Source organism: Vigna angularis, chromosome 6 (assembly GCF_016808095.1).
Source record: "Vigna angularis cultivar LongXiaoDou No.4 chromosome 6, ASM1680809v1, whole genome shotgun sequence".
NCBI lineage: Eukaryota > Viridiplantae > Streptophyta > Magnoliopsida > Fabales > Fabaceae > Vigna > Vigna angularis.
Genome location: NC_068975.1, coordinates 29,515,715 through 29,536,275, shown reverse-complemented (window position 1 = coordinate 29,536,275; position 20,561 = coordinate 29,515,715). Strand labels below are relative to the sequence as shown.

Sequence of the window (20,561 nt, the reverse complement as noted above, 5' to 3'; positions counted from 1 at the left end):
TAATTCTCACACACACAAATCGAAAGTGGCAAATAATGTTAAAACAAGAAATTGAAGAAAAAATTCTAAAAATCAAGTATTAATTCTATATAAAAACTGTATTGATCATTATAATAATTTTAATTTGTATGCGTGACAGCTGTAGGCACTTGCAAGCAGCGCAAATGACAGATGTTAAGGAAATTTCCTAGTTATGTTTTTCTTCGTCTTTTTTTTATTTTTTATTCTTTTTATTTTTGTTTTCATCACTCATTCTCAATTTTTTTTGTCTCATTCCTCACCTAACAATTTCATGACCCATAGGCCACTTGTTTCTCATCTTTTCAAAAGTTAGTGAGATTTTAATATTTTCAGAAACTATATTAAAAATTCAAGAAAGTAATTCGAAAGCATAATTTTAAAATATTTTTGTATGAAGAATACGTTTCAGATGTTAATTTGTAAAATAATTTAGAGAAGAAAATATGGGATAGAAAAGGAAATAGAGGAGATTGCAAACCACTTTTAGGATAAATTGATTACGTTTACCTTTTCCTAAGTTTGATAAAATTCCGTTCAATGTTCTTTCCTTTATTATTAGACAAATTATTTCAATGAATATAAACACCGTAGTACCATGTATCTTTCTTATCCAGTTATGGAAATCCATGGAGGTTGGAAGTTATGTAAGAGTGATTAAAAGCATAATTTCGCTAAAACATGAAAGTTAGTGTAATTAGGATGGCAAAAACATTATGTGTGTAATATTTGTTGATAAAATATATGATAAATGATTAATATTTGTTTGTATTTATTATTTATGAGAACAAATATTTTAATAGATATAAAACATAATTTCATTAAAAGTCATGTCGTTAGGATTCTTCATGGATAAAATTTATAGTGGGAATTAGTATATGTAAGTATTTATTACTGGTAAGTAAGGAATATTTTAATATCTATACGGATTGGATATTATAAGTATTCATAACTTACAAACAATTAAAATTAAATTAAATTTATATTTTATTAAGTTAAATTTAATTAAAATTAATTTATATTTTATTATATTAAATTTAATTAAAATTAAATTTATATTTATATTTAATTTAATTTAAATTAAATTTATATTTAATTTAATTTAATTTAAATTAAATTTATATTTATATTTATATTTATATTTAATTTAATTTAAATTTTTTATATCTTTTTCAATTTTTAAAAAAATTAAAAAATATTTTTCTTTAAACATCCACATGCATTTGGAGATTTTAAAATATTTCTAGATATTTCTTAAGTGAGTATCTTAAGAGAGAAAAAAATTGTTACAGATCAAATAACAAGTAGACAATATCCATATTTAAAGTAGACATTATCCATCCAACCGTTTTCTTTCCTAACTATAATATAGCCTTGTCTGAACATACAAATGTTGATTTATTATTCACCAAAATAATGAATTTAATGGTTTACGTATCATTCACTAGTGTCGTCGCATTAAAGAGAATATTGAATGATTACAATGTTTTCTCAACGATCACACAAATATACATACATATATACTTAATGTATCATATAATATGCTTTTCTTATACTTCGTACCAGTATTTTAAAAGAAAAAATAATACAAATTGTAACAAATGGTTAAATTAGAAATTGCAAGTCTAGCTTCTCTGTTAAATACGGTCTCAAGTATTAATTTTATATAAAAATATTAAAAAAAAGGACTAATCCATTATAATATAGTGATGTACTTAAATACAATTGTCTCAAATAAAACTAATCCATTATCCAATGTTCTGTCAAAATGTAAAATGTGATATCGTTTACTAATTCTTAACAACTCCAAGATCATATTAATAAAAGGTGTTCATTGATTTATATAAACTTTTACAATTAGAAAACCCAAATCAATCCAATTAAGTAAATTTAAATTTTTAATTAAATTAAATATAATACAGCTGAAATCAAATTAATCATATACGATAATGATTGGTTCAGCTATTGAATGCGATTTACGATTCCAATAATCCAAAACCAAATAAATGGTATTTTTTATTAGTAATTATTATATATCAAATTTTATGAAATAATTATATAAATATTTTTACAACTTTTATATTTTGTTTACTATAATTTAGATTATACAAGTCCGTTAAAAAATAAAAATGTTATTTATGTCTTTCGATGAAGTATTATAGATACTTTTTTTAACGAAATTATCTATTTTTTACAAAACACTTTTTTCGTATATTTATATGGAATTATATCTAACTTTTCTAAACATGACCAATTTTTTTTTAATTGGAGTTAGTTTGTTTCGAATTTATTTTTCTCAAATTGATTCACCCCTTGTATAAAGTACCAAATTTTACGGATCAGACATTTCTATTAATAGATAGAAAACTGTATTGCTATAGCATTTCTAAAATGACAGTTATAGTTTTCCTTTAACACAAAATGATGATCATAAAGAATAAAGCTAACGAAAAAGATTAAGTGTGACACAAGAATATTATTAATACTACATCCATAGAATTTCAGAGACTTAACTTTCAAGAAGGCTGATTTGTCACCGGCTCGGTCCCGTGCACCTGAATAATGGCTTCATCATCTGATGCCGCAATCATACAATCACAGTTTTCCTGCTTATTCCTTTCCTTCACCTTTTTTATTTCTTTACCGCCATTTTCTTTTTATTTCTTCCAGAGTTTCGTGAATAGCAATACCAATATCATCATCAGATTTATAATCACCGCCTTCTTTCTATTCTTACGAAACAAGCATTAACTACATACAGTTGTATTGACATTTTAATCACATCAAAAATAGCATCTTACCAATAATCATACAACATTAATGTCAAAATAAATTAAACCATCGTATCTTGTCATGCCCCCAATTTCATTATGACAAATCCTTAGTCTGTCTCCACCCAGGATAAATCAAGCACGTATGGAACAGCATGTCAATTAAAACCGAAAACTTAGATCATAGGCAACTTACTATAATCAAAAGATATCAAAACAGGAGAGGTGAAGAGAGAAAAAACATGTTACTAACTATTACAAACATCCAAGACTTGATCTCTCAAAAAACAGAAACATTGTCAAGAGAACCCAGTTTATACAATGTCAACAATCAATAATAAGCATACACATTAAGAAGTCAATCTAATTTGACTGCATCACAATTAAAACTTACACCACTCGTTCAAAGCCAATCACATTGATATTTGAAACAATTTTGATAAATGAAGGAAGAGTCTTAAGCTGGAATTTCCTCTTCTTCCTCCTCCTCGTCGTACTCTTCGTCATCGGCAGTAGCATCCTGGTACTGCTGATACTCCGCAACAAGATCGTTCATGTTACTCTCAGCCTCAGTGAACTCCATTTCGTCCATTCCTTCTCCAGTGTACCAATGCAAGAAAGCCTTACGCCTGAACATAGCCGTGAACTGCTCACTAACTCTCCTGAACATCTCCTGGATTGAAGTTGAATTGCCAATGAAAGTGGAAGCCATTTTGAGACCCTTAGGCGGGATATCACACACGCTGGACTTCACATTATTAGGTATCCACTCAACGAAATATGAAGAATTCTTGTTCTGCACATTGATCATTTGCTCGTCTACCTCCTTTGTGCTCATCTTACCACGGAACATTGCTGATGCAGTCAAATAACGACCATGACGAGGATCAGCAGCACACATCATGTTCTTAGCATCCCACATTTGCTGTGTTAATTCAGGAACAGTCAAAGCACGGTACTGCTGGGATCCTCTAGATGTCAAGGGCGCAAACCCAACCATAAAGAAATGGAGCCGGGGGAATGGGATAAGATTAACAGCAAGCTTGCGAAGATCTGAGTTCAGTTGCCCAGGGAAACGTAGACAGCAAGTAACTCCACTCATGGTGGCAGAAATCAGGTGGTTAAGGTCACCAACTGTCATCAAAACAACAAATTAATTAATTAGAAAATTTGGACTTCCAACTAGTGTTCTGTTTGCTTCAACGCCCCAAACAATTTATTCATAAACTAACAGTTGTCGAGTAATTTATGGAGGTATCAAAATTGATCCAGCAGTGAGCAGAAATGTATAATTGATTAACAACTGAAATATTTAGGTGTTCTGGCGGGTAAATTTGATTCAGGTGAAAGAACCACAAAAAATCTAATCTTCAAATTCTTTCTATTTTAATATAAAAAAATCAAATCTTCTAAAACATACTTTTGAAAAAACGTCGACAAGCACAACAATTTTAGAAGCATCAATTCTTTCGAAATCAATTGCATAAAAATCTCAAATAAAGTGACCATATGCCATTGCAGACAGTGACTGAAAAACAAATTGATAGAAAAAGTTAAACAACACCCACCAGCAACGAGCAAGACACGAGACCTAACCCCGCTTGAATACCCCCCATGGCCCCACTAACACCGCGACATTTCATCCCTATTAGAATAAACTTGAACAAAATAAAAATAAGATAAATGAAATCAACTTCTCCCACAACCTAAAACTAGCTTACACATAACCTAATAGCAAGAAATTCTCTCTTAATATTCCAAAAGGTTGATTTTAACTTACACAGAAGTTAAATTTACTTTGTTTTTATTTTATTTTCTTAGAAGTGTTATCCACTCACAGACTTGATCCTAGTTTAAATCGTGAAATTGAAAATTAAAAAAAAAGATAATAACAGAAAACATTTACTCGTCTTTTCAACACACAACAGACAGAACAACACCAAGAAAAAGTGATTAAGAAAAAGAGAAACCAGAAACTTACAGGTGGGTGTAGCGAGCTTGAGGGTCCTGAAACAAATGTCGTAGAGAGCCTCATTGTCCAGAACCATACACTCATCAGCGTTCTCTACTAGTTGGTGAACAGAGAGCGTAGCATTGTAAGGCTCCACAACGGTGTCAGAAACCTTAGGAGAAGGAAACACCGAAAACGTCAACATCATCCGATCTGGATACTCCTCGCGAATCTTTGAGATCAGAAGCGTCCCCATGCCGGAACCCGTTCCACCACCAAGAGAATGGCACACCTGAAACCCTGCCACGTCACCACCAGTCCAGTTCCGTCAAAACACGACCAAATCAATCGAAATTAGTGAGAAACTGGGAAATTAAAAGTGGCGTTGGTACCTTGCAAGCAATCGCAATTTTCGGCTTCCTTGCGAACGACGTCGAGAACTGAGTCGATGAGTTCGGCCCCTTCAGTGTAGTGGCCTTTGGCCCAGTTGTTGCCGGCGCCGGACTGGCCGAAGACAAAGTTGTCGGGACGGAAGATCTGGCCGAAGGGGCCGGATCTGACGGAATCCATGGTGCCGGGTTCAAGATCCATGAGGACGGCGCGTGGAACGTACCTTCCTCCGCTGGCTTCATTATAGTAGACATTGATGCGTTCGAGTTGGAGCTCGGAGTCGCCGCTGTACTTTCCGGTGTGGTCGATGCCGTGCTCATCGCAGATGACCTCCCAGAACTTGGCTCCGATCTGGTTCCCGCATTGGCCTCCCTGGATGTGCAAGATTTCTCTCATTTTCGACTGGCGAGTGTTCAAGAATGTGAGAGAAAGGAAATTAGGGTTTGAAGAAACTAGAGATTGGTTTCGAAGGAAATGGAAATGAATGAGAGGGGTCAATGGAATGGATAACTTGAAGGACGGGTTTGTTTTGTAATTGTGTCATGTCCTGAGGGTTTTTTCGGAATAGAATGGATTTTTTCAAATCATAGTGCTTTGCTGTACTGAGCTGTGAATTGTGATAAGGAACCAAACCAAACGACACTGTTCTGGAATTTGATCTCTCACCGTTGATGCCACACCAGAGAATGTTACCCTTTTACTTTCTTGTATGTTTAATAGAGATGGCATTGTTAAATATTACTATAATCAATTTAATAAATTTCTTGCGTCTAAAAACCAAATTACAAATTCATTACAGTTGTAAAAATTAACTATATATTAAATGTGAAATTTATACTTTTTAAAATAATTGTATTAGTTATACAGGAATTTATACAATAATATTTGTTATGCTTTTTATCTCTATCCATCGCATTGTTTATAGAAAGGTTTTTTCATATAATCAAAATCTAGAAAGAGCAGGTTGGACCAAACGAAATTCTTAATTTTAATTTTACGAAAAAAGGAAATGAAAGAGTAGTTCATTTAGGAGGAATTTAATCGTACGAGAACGGATACTTTGAATAAAAAGAGGGGCAGATTGAGTAGGTGATTTATTTTTATTTTTATTTTTTTCATGAATATTCCAATTTGGATTATAATTTATTAAGACTATGGTGTGGAATATTTAAATGGCAGTTGAATGAGTGAGGTGGGCCGGTGAGAATTGATAGCTTATAGCCCAACCCAGCTGTCAATAATTTCTCCAATGGATCCAACATTTCAATGAACAGTCACGAGTGGTTGTTGATGAGTTCTAAAATAAAAAGTAATGGTTATTTATTTTGAATTTAAAATTGAATATATTTAATTAAATATATTAATAGAAAATTACTAAATTAAGAAATATATTTACTAAAACTGAATAAAATAATAGGGGTGGTAATGCAGGTTGGACCACACATGACCTGTAATATATGGGTTGGACTGGCTAGTCCGCATAAAATATGCATACTGAAAATATTGGCTCGTCCCACATTAGAATTGATTCGTGGATCTGCGGGATAACTAGCATACATGAAGTAGTTTACGAAATTGCAAATTTCATACTTTATGAAATTTCTATCTTTTACACAATGGTTGAATAGTTTCTGCAAATTTCATACTTTGTTAAAAAAATTTAGAAAAAATAAGTAGTTGAAATTTTATATTATTATATTCTCATTAAATTTAATAGTAATTGGAACCGCTATATATGTGAGTGTATTATTGCGAGATTTGTGAGAGAGAGAAAATAATGAAAAAGAGGAATGAGTAATGCATAACAAAGAATAAGTGAACGAAATGAGTTTTGAATGGTTTACAGGCTAGCGGCCTAGCATATCTGCCGGCTAGCTATTTTTGGTGTTGAGTATCATTTATTCCATACATGTATGTAACATTTTTTTCATAATTCGTTAAACGAGAGGTTAGAGTCGATGAGAAATTACGAGAGATTTAACACTCAAAGCCAAAATGTACTTTTTTTTTCTGATTTAAACGTTAGCTTAAACATTGTGTAGTTCTCAATTATTTTTTCTATGGTATACTTGTTATTTCATCAAAAACTAATAATATTTTTTTTAAAATGAACTCATTAAACGTGTTATTTAGTAATATGTTGTATCAAAGACCCTGCTAATCTTTTTTGTCTTTTATTTTTCTGTTCGAAAATGATTTAATTGGTTTAAGTAGCCTCCCAATATATGCTTTATTTGTTTTTTAAAGTTTTTATCAAAATATAATATTCAAGGTGACTAAAATTATGATTTACGACAAACAAATATAAATCTATATAATTTGGAGCTTTTGCAACATTAAAAGACACTAGAAGTGTAAAACATTTTAGGTATAAGAGTTTCGAAAGTCATCTAAGTTAAATATCCTACTAACAGGACCACTATTTTCTTTTATTAAAGTATTTTTATATTTATATTCAATTAATAAAAGTACATGCTTAAATTTCACTTTATTCTTAACCAATTCGACTAATTAGATTTAAAATAAAAAGTTAAAGCCATTATCAAATTTTTATAAAAAATAAATTTAATGAATATTTAGCCGTTAAATTTTAAATGATATTAAGTATACCATTAAAGTGGGCGAGTGGACATTGTAGAAAAGATAAGATTTTGGAATGAGTAGTAGGTAAAGTGAGAATAATCTAATTCAAATTTTCAGTTCTATGTTTCTTCCGCCTGCAACTACCAGGCTCCTCCCTATGACTTCGTCAAATACACAAATCACAACACCAGAACTCCTTCACATTTTTCAAATCTCTGCTTCCTCCCGTTTAAATTTTCGGAAATAATCATTTTTCTAAAAGTGTTTTCAAAGTGCATGTACAACTACACGTAACCAATTATTCACTATGAGTATCAGGTTAGAATTTTAAATACGAGTTTAAGTTTATTTTTGAAAAAATAAAATAATAGAATATTATACTGAAAATTCATTAATTTATTATTTTAAGATTTTAGATAAAAAATTATGTTATTTTTTATATAGTTAGATTCGAATATTGTTAGTATTGTATCACGTTCATAAATAGTGAATATTTTATTTCAAAATCTTTTCTTAGTAGCACTCCAAACTGCACGTATATATCTGTCAAAAGGTACTTTAACCTCAGTAATTCATCCGATCGAGTCATAATAAAGTTTTAAATTCGCAATCAACTATTAAATAACTCTTACAATTAATATTGATTAGACATGATGTTTAAATATGCAAGTTATCTGTGCTTTATGACATTCGATCTCTCTTTTTCCATGACCGTGTAGCTAATATGCGAATTATTTGATTTCATTGATAGCAGACATCAATCTATTTAGTCGATCGTTCTTTCTTGATGGTCTTCGAATAATAAAATCGACATTTTTTAAAATATAATGGAATGCAGGAAGAAAATGATGGGATGTAAAAAACAATTGTCGTATTTTAATAGTAAGAAAAGAACCATAAATGTACTGTATCTACGAAGGAACGAAGGAGACAAGACAGTGGTTACACTGTCCGGTTCGTGAAAAACATGTTTATTTCCTATGTTTGGACGTGGTGATGGGCAAGAAATTGTAGTAGTGGCCATTTGAAGAGTGAGACAAAGCATAACCGATGATGTCCAAGTTTGTAGTGTTTTTCCTATAATATTTTCATTGAAACGGTGATTTTAAGCTTACCGGAAATGGGAGTCCGAAAACATCGTTTCGAAAATTTTCATCCGGAATTAATAGGTGGAGACATGGGAGATTTACTCCAAAATACTATTTCCAAAGGAAGACGCTACACAAAGGGCTTTAAACTGTGCATATTGTCAGGTACCGAAAACACAATTAAGCTTCCGCATATACTTTTCAGAAATGATATCGATACTTTGACAATATCTTTTTACAATATTTTAACATTATTTCTGTGTTATTCTGTGATTGATTCATGTTGGTGTTTAGTGTGGAATAATTTGGAACCAATAAAAAAATAAGAAGTAAATAATATTAAAATATTATCAAAAAAATGTTATCAAAATATCATTCACGAATACATTACACACAAATTCTGGGACCATCCTTTTAGAAAATTTAAGTTTCCAGGATATTATTCAACTTTAACCTGATTTAGCAATCCGAAACAATAATACATTCCTCCGTAAAAAATGTTCCCAAATAAATCTCCTATCACTTTCACTTATTTGGAATGAAAATTTCTAAAATATGTTTCCTAATTTCAATTTCCGGTAAACATTAAGTCACCATTTCAACTACAATAGACCTCACCGCCATCTCCTATGTCTTGCCAACCTCAGAGTGCAACCATTGTCTCCTTCATAGAGACAACAATCAAATAAACCCCAGAAGGATAAAGATGACAGTTTTGAAACATGATAGGGTAGAGGAAGAAAATAATTGGGTGTAGAAAGCAAAATCCTTGAAATAAAAGTTATGATATCGTGGGCATCCCTTTCTAGGGTGTTTTCTTTCTTCACCTCCCTAATTTATTTATTTTTCAAAAATATTTTTAGGTTAAATTTATTTTTACTTTTAACATTAACTTTTTATATTTTTAATTAAAAAATCTAATTCTATATTTTCATTCCAGCACACACCACACCCACCTCCCCCCCTCTCTCTCCTTCTCTTTTCCATTTCCGTCACCAACCCTTACATCCCCTCCCCTTCTTTTCCTTCTCTTTCCTATTTCTGTAAATACAAGCATCTTTGCTCAAAATATATGCATCGATGTTTTTGTCTCTTTTATTTTCTAAAACCATTCCATTCTTACAAATTTCAAGTCTCGCCAATTATTATCTCCTTCACATGTACATTATTTTTCAATTGTCAATATCTTAAAGCAACTGCTCCTTTAATAGATATTATGATATTTTAAACTAATATAACAATTAATAAATAATGTTAATTACTTCTTAACTTGTATATTCAACTTAAAGTGTGATTATATATATAAACCTTCATTAGTAATTTTTTTTCACATTATATACACCATTCTTTTACAGTGTAAATCATCGCCACTTTCACATATATTTATTATCTTTATTTATCTCCATTCGGTATTGTTCCTTATAAAATTATCTTTGGAAACCCTACCACCAAGATTTCGATTTCATCCTACTGATGAAGAACCTGTCACTTGCTATCTCCTAAATAAGATATCGGACTCTAATTTCTATTTTCTTCCATTCCTTTTCGGCCTACTTTCCTTAAAAAAGTTGTGCTTAGTGATTCCATCAGAACGGCCCAGACCAAAAATAAATCAAATAATTATTAAATGCACTTCCTTAACTGATAAATCTACTTTTAGTTATATTTTAATTATTTATTTTTTAAATTTACCCCTTTATTAGAAATTAATTTATGATTAGTAAAATTTATAATCAATTTTATATCCCAGGAGATCCTATTATTTTTAAAATTTATGTGTCATATCCGATACATATGTCATGAATCATGACTTAATAGTAAGATAATATTAAAATTTATTAACAAATTATGTAATTAATCTTTTAGTTGTACAAAATTTATATAAATATTTCTAGACAATGTAACTTATAATAATTGAAATGATTTAAAAGTAACAAACTATATTAAAAATTATAAATTGACAAAATGGAAAAATCTAGCGTAATTTAATTTTTTAACTTTCAATATTTAATTTTCATAGATCTTTCGAGTAAGAATTTGCAAAAGAGATATTACATGATTAATATGATATTCATTTTTTTATTTAATATGAAAATTTATAACATGTTCACTTTTTTTTCTTTTATTTTGTCATCAAGTTATACTTCAATTCATAATTTTTTTTTATTTCACTGTCTTTTGAAAATATAAAAGAGGTATGAAATAGGTGTATTTGGCAATTTCAATAGCATGTGATTTTCTTATCCAAGTCCACCAACCCTCTCTCTGTTTTCTTTATTTCTTCATTTGATTATTTTACTATCACTTTTACGACTTTTTTGCTTTTCATGTTCTTTTGCTATTAAAGCAACACCAACACGGAGGAAAATAAACTTTTTAAATATATATTATTCTTATTCAATCTTAATTCTATCATATCATATAGGTTGGGTTTTCCTTTTTAAATATATATTATTCTTATTTAGTAGACATATTTAAGAGTATGATCTAATAAAAAAATTTAAATTCTTTTCAGAGTAACCCAAACCTATATTTATTGAATTATGTCTACATATTATAATTAAACAACAACAGTTTAGTGTTGTGATTATTATTTATTATATTCTTGTTATTATTTATTATATTCTTGTTATAGTAAGTATTATTTCAATAGGTCAAAATCTGTGTTATATAATTAGTATTTTTAGAAATACTCAACTCATAATTATTCATATAAAAAAATTATAAATTCTTTTGACTTATTTTTTATAAGTGGATTTTTTCCTCTTAACAGCAAGAATTCTGTTAACCGTACCGTTAAAATCTAACCACTTATCGATTAATATATATATATATATATATATATATATATATATATATATATATATATATATATATATATATATATATAATACTATTAATTTTAATTTATAAGTGAAACCAAATTTTTGAATATGTTAAAATAAGCTTAAAGTTGAAATCTTAATAATCAAAATATCCAAAACCCTCGTTCGGCCTAATTTTGAAGTGAGCTAAGACAGTATTATCAAAGTCAATTTTTGCATTTTTGTAATTTTATCTGCTTCAAAAATATATTTCCTTTGTAATAATAAAAGATATTTGGGTGAATTAAAGAAATAATATACAAAAAGCACCCTCTACCGACTTCAAAGTAGATTTTGTAGACGCGCGGAATCAATTTCCATTTTCCAACCAATTTTTAATGAAAGTTTGATCCCTTTTTTATTTTGGTTTGGTGAGGTTGCCACTGTCCCTGAGAATGGAGAATCGGAAATCTCCAAATTGGTAACTCATCTTGCCCCTTCACCACCAGACATCTACGAGTGGCACCTCTTAAAACAAAAGTAATTGTAAAATATATATATTTATATTCATTTGTGTTTATGCTAAAATGAAACGAGGATGACGCCGGTACGAAGTTTCTAGTCAGCTGAACGTTCGTTTCACTTTTTATTCTATTTAATCGATCGGTATACGGTGACGTGCAAAATATATTCTGACGTTCAAATCAAAATTTTTTTTTATAATAATTCAATTATGAGCAAAGTTAGTTTATCTCTAAATTAATTTACTTATAGAGTTTATAGAATCTGACCAATTAATTTACTTCTTAATTATCATTAATGTAAACTTTAATCATTCATCAGTAGTTGCAACATTAATTGTACTGTAACTCCGTTTAATTGTTATTAGAATTGAATGGTTGTGTGACGCTGATAGGTTTCTTGTTAAAGAAATCCTATCTCTCACTCAACCACTCTCGGAAACAGTACAGAGAGTGGAAACTTAACCTTCCCCAACAAGGATAACCAAATCCTGTTTTAGAAACTACTAACAGTCCAAAAGTCCCTCCCCTTATTCCCTTTAACTATTTATACAACCATCATTGTTCCCCCTTCCTAACTGTCAGACAGTTAGGCCAGCTAATGCAACTAACTACTCACATACTCTTCTTTCTCCTAACATACACCCTCATCATCCTATCATTACCCCCCCCCCCCCCCCCTCCATCCATAACCTTGTCCTCAAGGTTAAATTCTGGAAACTGTTCCTGGATGGTGGCTCGATCTTCCCAAGTTGCTCCTTCTTTTCCCCCTGTCTGCCATTCTACCAGAACTTGGTGACATACTTCATCTTCTTTTTGAATTTGCCTACGCTCCAAAATTCTTGCTGGCCAAAAAGCAGGACCGTCAGCTTGCAACTCCTCTGGCAACATCTTTTCAATCCCATGGTCCCCCACCGCTTTCTTTAACTGCGCCACATGGAACACTGAATGAATCCTGGCAGATTCAGGTAACTCCAATCGAAAAGCTACACTCCCCACCTGCTGTAGCACCTTGTAGGGCCCAAAATAACGTGCCGAAAGTTTTGGGTGTAGTCTAGTTGGCATTGAAGATTGACAGTGTGGTCTAATCTTCAAGTACACCCAATCTCCCACTTTTATATCTATCTCCCTCCTCTTCTTATCTGTTTGCTGCTTCATTAATTCCTGAGCCCGATTCAAGTGATACTTTAACTGTTTGAGGGCTTCATCCCTTGTCATCAAATCCTGTGCCACCGCCTCCACTGGTGTTTCCCCCGGAATGAACTGGCTAAACGAGGGAGGGGCTCTCCCATATACAACTTCAAACGGCGTACATCTTGCAACTCCTTGATAGCTCGTGTTATACCAAAACTCAGCCCAAGGAAGCATAGCATACCAACTCTTTGGTTGTTCAGAGCAAAAGCACCGCAAATATCCTTCAACAATGCGGTTAACCACCTCAGTTTGCCCATCCGTCTCTGGATGATACGCCGTGCTCATTTTGAGCTGTGTTCCCTGCCTCTTGAATAATTCCTTCCAGAAAATACTCAAAAATAAGGGATCTCTATCACTCACCATCGAAACCGGAATCCCATGTAGCCTGATGATCTCTTTGGTGAACACATCAGCTACGGTTTTAGCAGAATATGGGTGTTTCAATGCCATAAAATGCGCGTATTTACTCAACCTGTCCACCACTACCATAATGGCATCATACCCTTGGGATTTAGGTAATCTTACTATGAAATCCAAGCTGATTTCCTCCCAAACAGCTTGTGGAATGGGTAGGGGTTGCAACAGCCCTTGAGGATTTGCTGCCAAGTACTTATGCTGCTGGCATACTGCACAACTCGCCACAAATTCAGTGATTGTCTTCTTCATCCCCGCCCAATACAAAGATTGGGCTATCCTCCTATATGTACGGTAGACTCCCGAGTGCCCCCCAGTTTTGGTTACATGGAATTCATCAAGTAACTTTGGTATCCAAACTGAACTGGACGATATCACCATCCGGCCTTTGTAATGCAATCTTTCATTTTCTAAAGTGTAAGCTCCATGAGAGTTTGAATCCTGTTTGAGATCAGCAATCACTTTCTGCAATGTCACGTCCTCCTCCACCTCTCGCAGGATGTCGTTAAAATCCTGCCAGAAGGGCTTGGAAATGAACTGTAATTCTCCTTCCTCCATCTCTCCTTCATCTCTCCTCGAAAGGGCATCAGCAGCCCTATTGGTACTTCCCTTTTTATACACGATCTCAAAGTCATATCCCATTAATTTTGCCAACCAGTTTTGCTGACTTTGAGTGGTAATTCTCTGTTCCATCAAGTATTTCAAGCTGCGCTGGTCAGTGTGCACGGTAAATTTCCGCCCCACCAAGTAAGGTCTCCAGTGTTGAATGGCCAAAACGAGAGCCATTAATTCTTTCTCATAAATTGACTTACTTAGAGAACCCGTAGACAAAGCCTTGCTAAAAGAAGCTATCGGTCTCTTATTCTGGGTCAACACAGCTCCCACCCCACCTCCAGAGGCATCACACTCGATGTGAAACTCTTGTTCAAAGTTTGGCAAAGCTAACACGGGAGTTGAGGTTATCGCAGCCTTCAACGTATCCATCGCTTGTTTTGCTTGCTCGGACCAGTCAAACTTACCTTTCTTCAATAGCTCCGTCAACGGTCTGGCCAATTTTCCATATCCAGCCACGAATCTTCTATAGTAACCCGTTAACCCCAAGAAGCCCCTTAATGCCTTCAAGCTCCTCGGCTCTCCCCATTCCACCACGGCTTTCGTCTTATCACCATCCATCTCCATCCCCTGTTTTGAGATTTGATGGCCTAAATATTGGATCCTCCTTCTTCCAAACTCACATTTCTTTTGGTTGGCCACCCATCCATTCTCCTCTAGCAACCGTAGCACTCCGTCTAGATGCACCAAGTGGTCTTCCCATGTGGAACTGTAAACAAGAATATCATCAAAAAAACTAACACCCATTTCCTAAGATACTTCCGCAATAGCTCATTCATCGTACTCTGGAACGTAGCAGGGGCATTGGTGAGCCCAAATGGCATAACAAGGAACTCAAAATGGCCGAGGTGAGTACGAAAAGCAGTCTTGGGCACATCTCCTTCCTCCATTCTAATCTGGTGATATCCAGATTTTAAATCAATTTTCGAAAAGTAACGTGCACCGGTCAGCTCATCTAGCAATTCTTCTATCATAGGGATAGGAAACTTATCGGGGACAGTAGCTTTATTTAGGGCCCGGTAATCTACACAGAACCTCCAACTCCCATCCTTCTTCTTCACCAAGATCACCGAACTAGAGAATGGGCTCGTGCTTGGACGAATGATGCCCGCCTTCAACATATCTTCCACCTGCTTCTCAATCTCCCCCTTCATGAGGTGAGGGTAGCGATATGGTCTCACATTTATGGGGTCTACTCCCTCTTTTAGTTGGATGCGGTGCTCTCTGTTTCGGTTTGGAGGCAGCCCCTGAAATTCACGAAAAACGGGATAGTGCGCCTGCAGCACCTCCTGTAATTGTCTTTTCTGCTCTTCCGTCACATCATTATCCCACTCACTGCAGTTTTCCCCCTCCACTTTGCACAGATTCCAAACCACAGCCCCTGAGTCAACTTCCACTAGTTTAAACAAGCTCCTGGCATTCACCACCTGTCGCGATAATGATGGATCACCCCTTATACATATCTTCTTGTCCCCCACTTTGTAGACCATAGTCATTTTTCCCCAATTGGTGCTTACTTCTCCTAGTTTGGCCAGCCATGCAACTCCCAAAATTACATCTACACCCCCCAGCTCAAAGACGTAAAAATCTTCCTCCACATCGACTTCCTCCAGCTTCACCGTCACCTTCTCACACCGGCCCCGCGTCATTCTCCGGTGGCCATCACCCAAACTCACGCAGTACGCCGGGGTGTCCGTCACCTTCAATGCTAATTCCTCCGTCAGCTTCCGGCCTATGTAGTTGTGACTGGCGCCGCTGTCTATCAGCACCACCACCCTCTTTTCTCCGATCATCCCTATCAATTTCAGCGTTCTGGCCGACGTTAGCCCTTCCGCAGAACAGGCCGATAACTCCAAGAGCGTCTCTCCTTGGGTTTCGGGTTCTTCCCCCTCTTCCTCCTCTTCGTCTTCCGCCAACACTAATACCCTCAAACTCTTCTCATCACAACGATGGCCGGGCGCGAATGGGCCACCGCACCGGAAGCAACGACCCTCCTTGCTTCTCTTGAGAAACTCCGGATATGGTAGGTTTCTCATCATTCTTCCACGGTTATCGTTCCCACCAGCAATATTCAGTCTCGTATTCGCGTTCGCGATACCCCCATCTCTTCTCGCATTTCCCGCCGTCTCCACTCGGCCTCCTTGGTTCGCCGGATTACGAATCGGGTTTGTTCGTATCACTCCTCCCGATGATCGCACGCCTGCGGAATTCATTCTGAACCCACTCGCAAACCCCCCTTGCGCTCTCACCATCGCATCCTCCACGTCCCGAGCGACCCTCATTGCCTCCGTTAAATCCGGCGGGTTCTGGATTCGAACCTGCCCCTTTATGTCCTCCCGCAGTCCGGCGAGGAAATATCCGAGTACTTGCTCCTCCGGTATGCCCCTCGTCTGTCCCGTCAATACCTCAAAGTTGCGCACAAATTCCTCCACCGTGCCCTCCTGTCTCAACGACGCCAACCTCTCGAACACCGTTCCTCTAAATCCCCCACCGAACCGGTTGATCATCGCGGCCTTCAAACCGTCCCAGGAGCGATTTCTTGCTTTCTCTTTCCAGAACGTAAACCAGTACGCTGCGCTTCCCTCCATACTCACATACGCGATTTCCACTTTGTCTTCATCGCTCATCACCTTCTGAATGTCGAAAAACCTTTCCGCTCTGTTGAGCCAACTCAAAGGCTCGTCTCCATTGAATGTTGGCAATTCAATCCTTTTCCGCCACAGCTTTTGTTCCTCGCCTCTGTTTCCATTTCCCCCATTCTCATTTTCCCGCACGACTTGGTGTCTGTTGTCGTTCACCGAACTGTCATCGGAACTCCCCTCCGGTGGATTAACGCGCGTACCTAAGACCCTCATAATTTGCTGCAAGTCTCGTCGTACAGCCGCTGACTCAGCCTTCATTCCCTCCATCGTGATCTCAATTGCCTCCAGTCTCACAACGGTATCGTTCTCCATCTTCGTTTACTTCTCGCAAAATTTGGATCCGGCAGGTCGGACCAAATTGATAGGTTTCTTGTTAAAGAAATCCTATCTCTCACTCAACCACTCTCGGAAACAGTACAGAGAGTGTGTATAACCTATGATATTATTGACTTTCAAAAAAGAATGCAAGAATAGGAAGAACAATGGAAGCTTAACCTTCCCCAACAAGGATAACCAAATCCTGTTTTAGAAACTACTAACAGTCCAAAAGTCCCTCCCCTTATTCCCTTTAACTATTTATACAACCATCATTGTTCCCCCTTCCTAACTGTCAGACAGTTAGGCCAGCTAATGCAACTAACTACTCACATACTCTTCTTTCTCCTAACATACACCCTCATCATCCTATCAGACGCTTTTTTGCAATCCAATTGATCATCATATCCGATCGGTCAGCTATAAGCTCACAGTAACAATTTGATATATATATTAAAATTTGATATATATTAAAAAGAGAAAATGATCATAAATATAAAAATACCATACCTCCATGCCTAATTCTCTATTCGCAAGGAACCTTATTCCATGTCCACACAACAGTTTCTTCAACAGCCAAAAAATTCAAATTATGTTGTCATTATAACTACCCAATTTCCATTAACTATGTCATTAATGATGTCTCTATCTTTCATTTGATTAAATTAAAGTATTAGCAGGGAAGCTGAAGTGACAAGGACATTTTTTGTTCGTTAGTTTGGTATGTTAGCTAGCAGCAGGCTTGATTGACGTGCATTTATAACGTGTGTTATTGCGTTAGGTAATGAAGATTGAAAATAGGGGATGAAAAGTGTCTTCTTTCGTCTGATTGATCACCCTAATTGCCTTCAACACAATCAATTTGAACAATCTTGTTCTGTAAAAGTTGTTGATGCAATCTACCAAGGATTTAAAATGTTCTTCTAGCAAAATATCCCTGAAGATGTAACAAAGCTAAATGAAGGTTAATAATGGCTAATTAAGCACCACGGGTGGCCCATAACTTCAGAAGTGACCACTAACCAGAATCAGAAAATCAGTTTCTAATAACATCAGAATCAGAAAATCAGAAAGCCACTTTGGACTAATGGGAGAAAAAAAGATGGCTAGTGAGTGAAAAAGAGTTGTTTCCATAGTGAGCAGCAATTACATGATTCGAATTTTACTTTATCACTGGCTTCCAATCTGCATACCCACAAACGTTAACACACTTATATATCCATTTTGATATGGTTCAATTTCCTATAGATGGAACAGATAATATTATGCTCATTCACTACTTCAGTGACTTTTTGTACTGTGGCCAACGTTCTTTTCTTTTGTTTGGGTACCATGTTCAGAATCATACGGGAACATTGTAGTGATTAACAAATGAAATTAGGCAAGTCAACTTCACCTTTTAGCCGAAACGTTACACACCAGAAATGTTTCATATGCTGATCGTAGAACAAAGATATTTGATTGCGTGCTTGTTTTCAGCTTTCTGAAAAGCAGTCTCGTGCTTTCATTGAAGATAAAGTGAGGAAGTTATAATAGTCGAAGAGCAGGGCTCTATGTTATTGGTCGAAGGAAAAAAAGTTCAAGAAGGAGGCTTAACCATTCGTTTAGATTGATATATCATCACAGTATTTGGTGTAGTTGGCTTTAAATGAATAGCCAACTATATTTACATGACTTTCAAGAAAATTTTCAAAAGTTTGTGGTCATTTCTCAAACTTCAATCTTTATCAAGCATCCTATCAAAGATAACAGGCTTGCATTATATTTTCGTAGCTTTTCGTAGGGACAAAAGTAATGTAAAAGAAAATATTAGTTGGCTTAGCTGGAATTGTAAGAATAAATAAAATAAAACAAAAGAATGGAACACAGTATATATTTTAAGGATTTGAAGTCTTTGAACTATAACATGATCAGTAATTTCAGACAGAGTTAGAGGCTATTATGACAAATCTCTGTTCAACAAATTGATAAGAAAAAACGTGATTGAGTACTTATGATTTGATTCATTTTGTTATAGAAAATGCTGGTCATAAGCATGGCATTTGGTAGGGAAGGAAAATTATGAAAAGGGTTTGAATTGGCGGGTCTGTCATGGAAACTCCATATCTCATTGATGATGTTTTGGATTCGAATACCTTTTGGATTAGGCCATGTCTTATATGTTCAAAGTTGGTCTCCACTTTGCAATAATTGATGGTGGCACCTTCTCCATGCGACATTTCCCTCTCACTGTGATACTCTCTCTTTTCCTCCCACTTTAGGGAGGATATTCTTTGTTTCAGACCTTCAAAATCAGATTGCACTGCTCAAAAATTCTTTCATTACCCTACTTTACTCAATTCAACTGATTTATCATTAAACTAATAAACCATTCACAAATCATTAACTTTTATTGATTAAAAATTACACTGACTAACGTTACTTACTGGTTTATTATTATCAATGATTTAGTAGTAATAGAATCTCTCGTGTTCTGCATTGCATTCTTGGTCCACTAGTTCGTATTCTGTGACACTTCATTGGTAAAAGATCAACCTAATACGCCACAAACAAAAGAATAAATATATATAAATAAATAAAGCACTGATTTTAAAGCTTGAACCTGTGACAGATGGAATATGGAGCTCAGAGGAATGAGAGTGAAACCTTAAGGTAGGGGATGAAAGGAGTAGACAAGGTGTCACTTTCTCATAGCACGAGACCAAGAACAGTCAAATTCCATATGATTCCACGTGCTTCATGTTCTAATGTTCCACAATGATTCTGACTTGGCATTTACATCTCCTGTTATTGTGCTCGACAAGGCTTGTATTATAAGTTCCAAGAAAACATGCTAAATTATTCGGTTTTGTTTGTGTCTTAAAATGATTCCTTCGTTCTAAGACACTCTGCCTGCGTGCCTGGGATACCCACCAACCCCACTGTCACTCACTCACACACAGAACCATAATCATAGGTTTTTTTTTCTTCCTTTTAGCTTGAAGGGTTAACTTTTCTCTTTGGGTCTTATCCCTCTTTTGGGACCCCAAAAGTCAATCTTTTTAGTGGTCCTTTCTTCCGATCCTAAAGCATGCATATACATATCCATTATATATAGAAATTAACAGAAAAAATGGCCTAATGGGTCCCTTAAACAGTTATCTGGGGTGCTCCAATTATTAAGGCAGCACCTAGTGTTCATTGTGTAGTGGAAAGAATTATATAGTCAATCACAATCAAGTGATATCTAAAGGCTGCTTAAGAAAAAAAAAAAAAAAG

At 34.9% G+C, this 20,561-nt stretch overlaps 2 protein-coding genes across 2 annotated transcripts; both read right to left on the bottom strand.

Moving 5' to 3' along the window:
* Positions 1-3,015: 3,015 nt before the first annotated feature.
* On the bottom strand, positions 3,016-5,792 carry LOC108342972 (tubulin beta chain). Its single transcript, XM_017580928.2, has 3 exons — positions 5,133-5,792; positions 4,771-5,040; positions 3,016-3,923 (listed from the first exon to the last, which is right to left on the bottom strand). The coding sequence occupies exons 1-3, from the start codon at positions 5,524-5,526 to the stop codon at positions 3,247-3,249; spliced, it is 1,341 nt and encodes a 446-aa protein (XP_017436417.1). The 5' UTR covers positions 5,527-5,792; the 3' UTR covers positions 3,016-3,246.
* Positions 5,793-14,934: 9,142 nt separating this feature from the next.
* LOC128197560 (uncharacterized) lies at positions 14,935-17,300 on the bottom strand. The gene has a single exon (XM_052879622.1). The coding sequence runs from the start codon at positions 17,298-17,300 to the stop codon at positions 15,024-15,026; it is 2,277 nt and encodes a 758-aa protein (XP_052735582.1). The 3' UTR covers positions 14,935-15,023.
* Between the last annotated feature and the right edge of the window lie 3,261 nt (positions 17,301-20,561).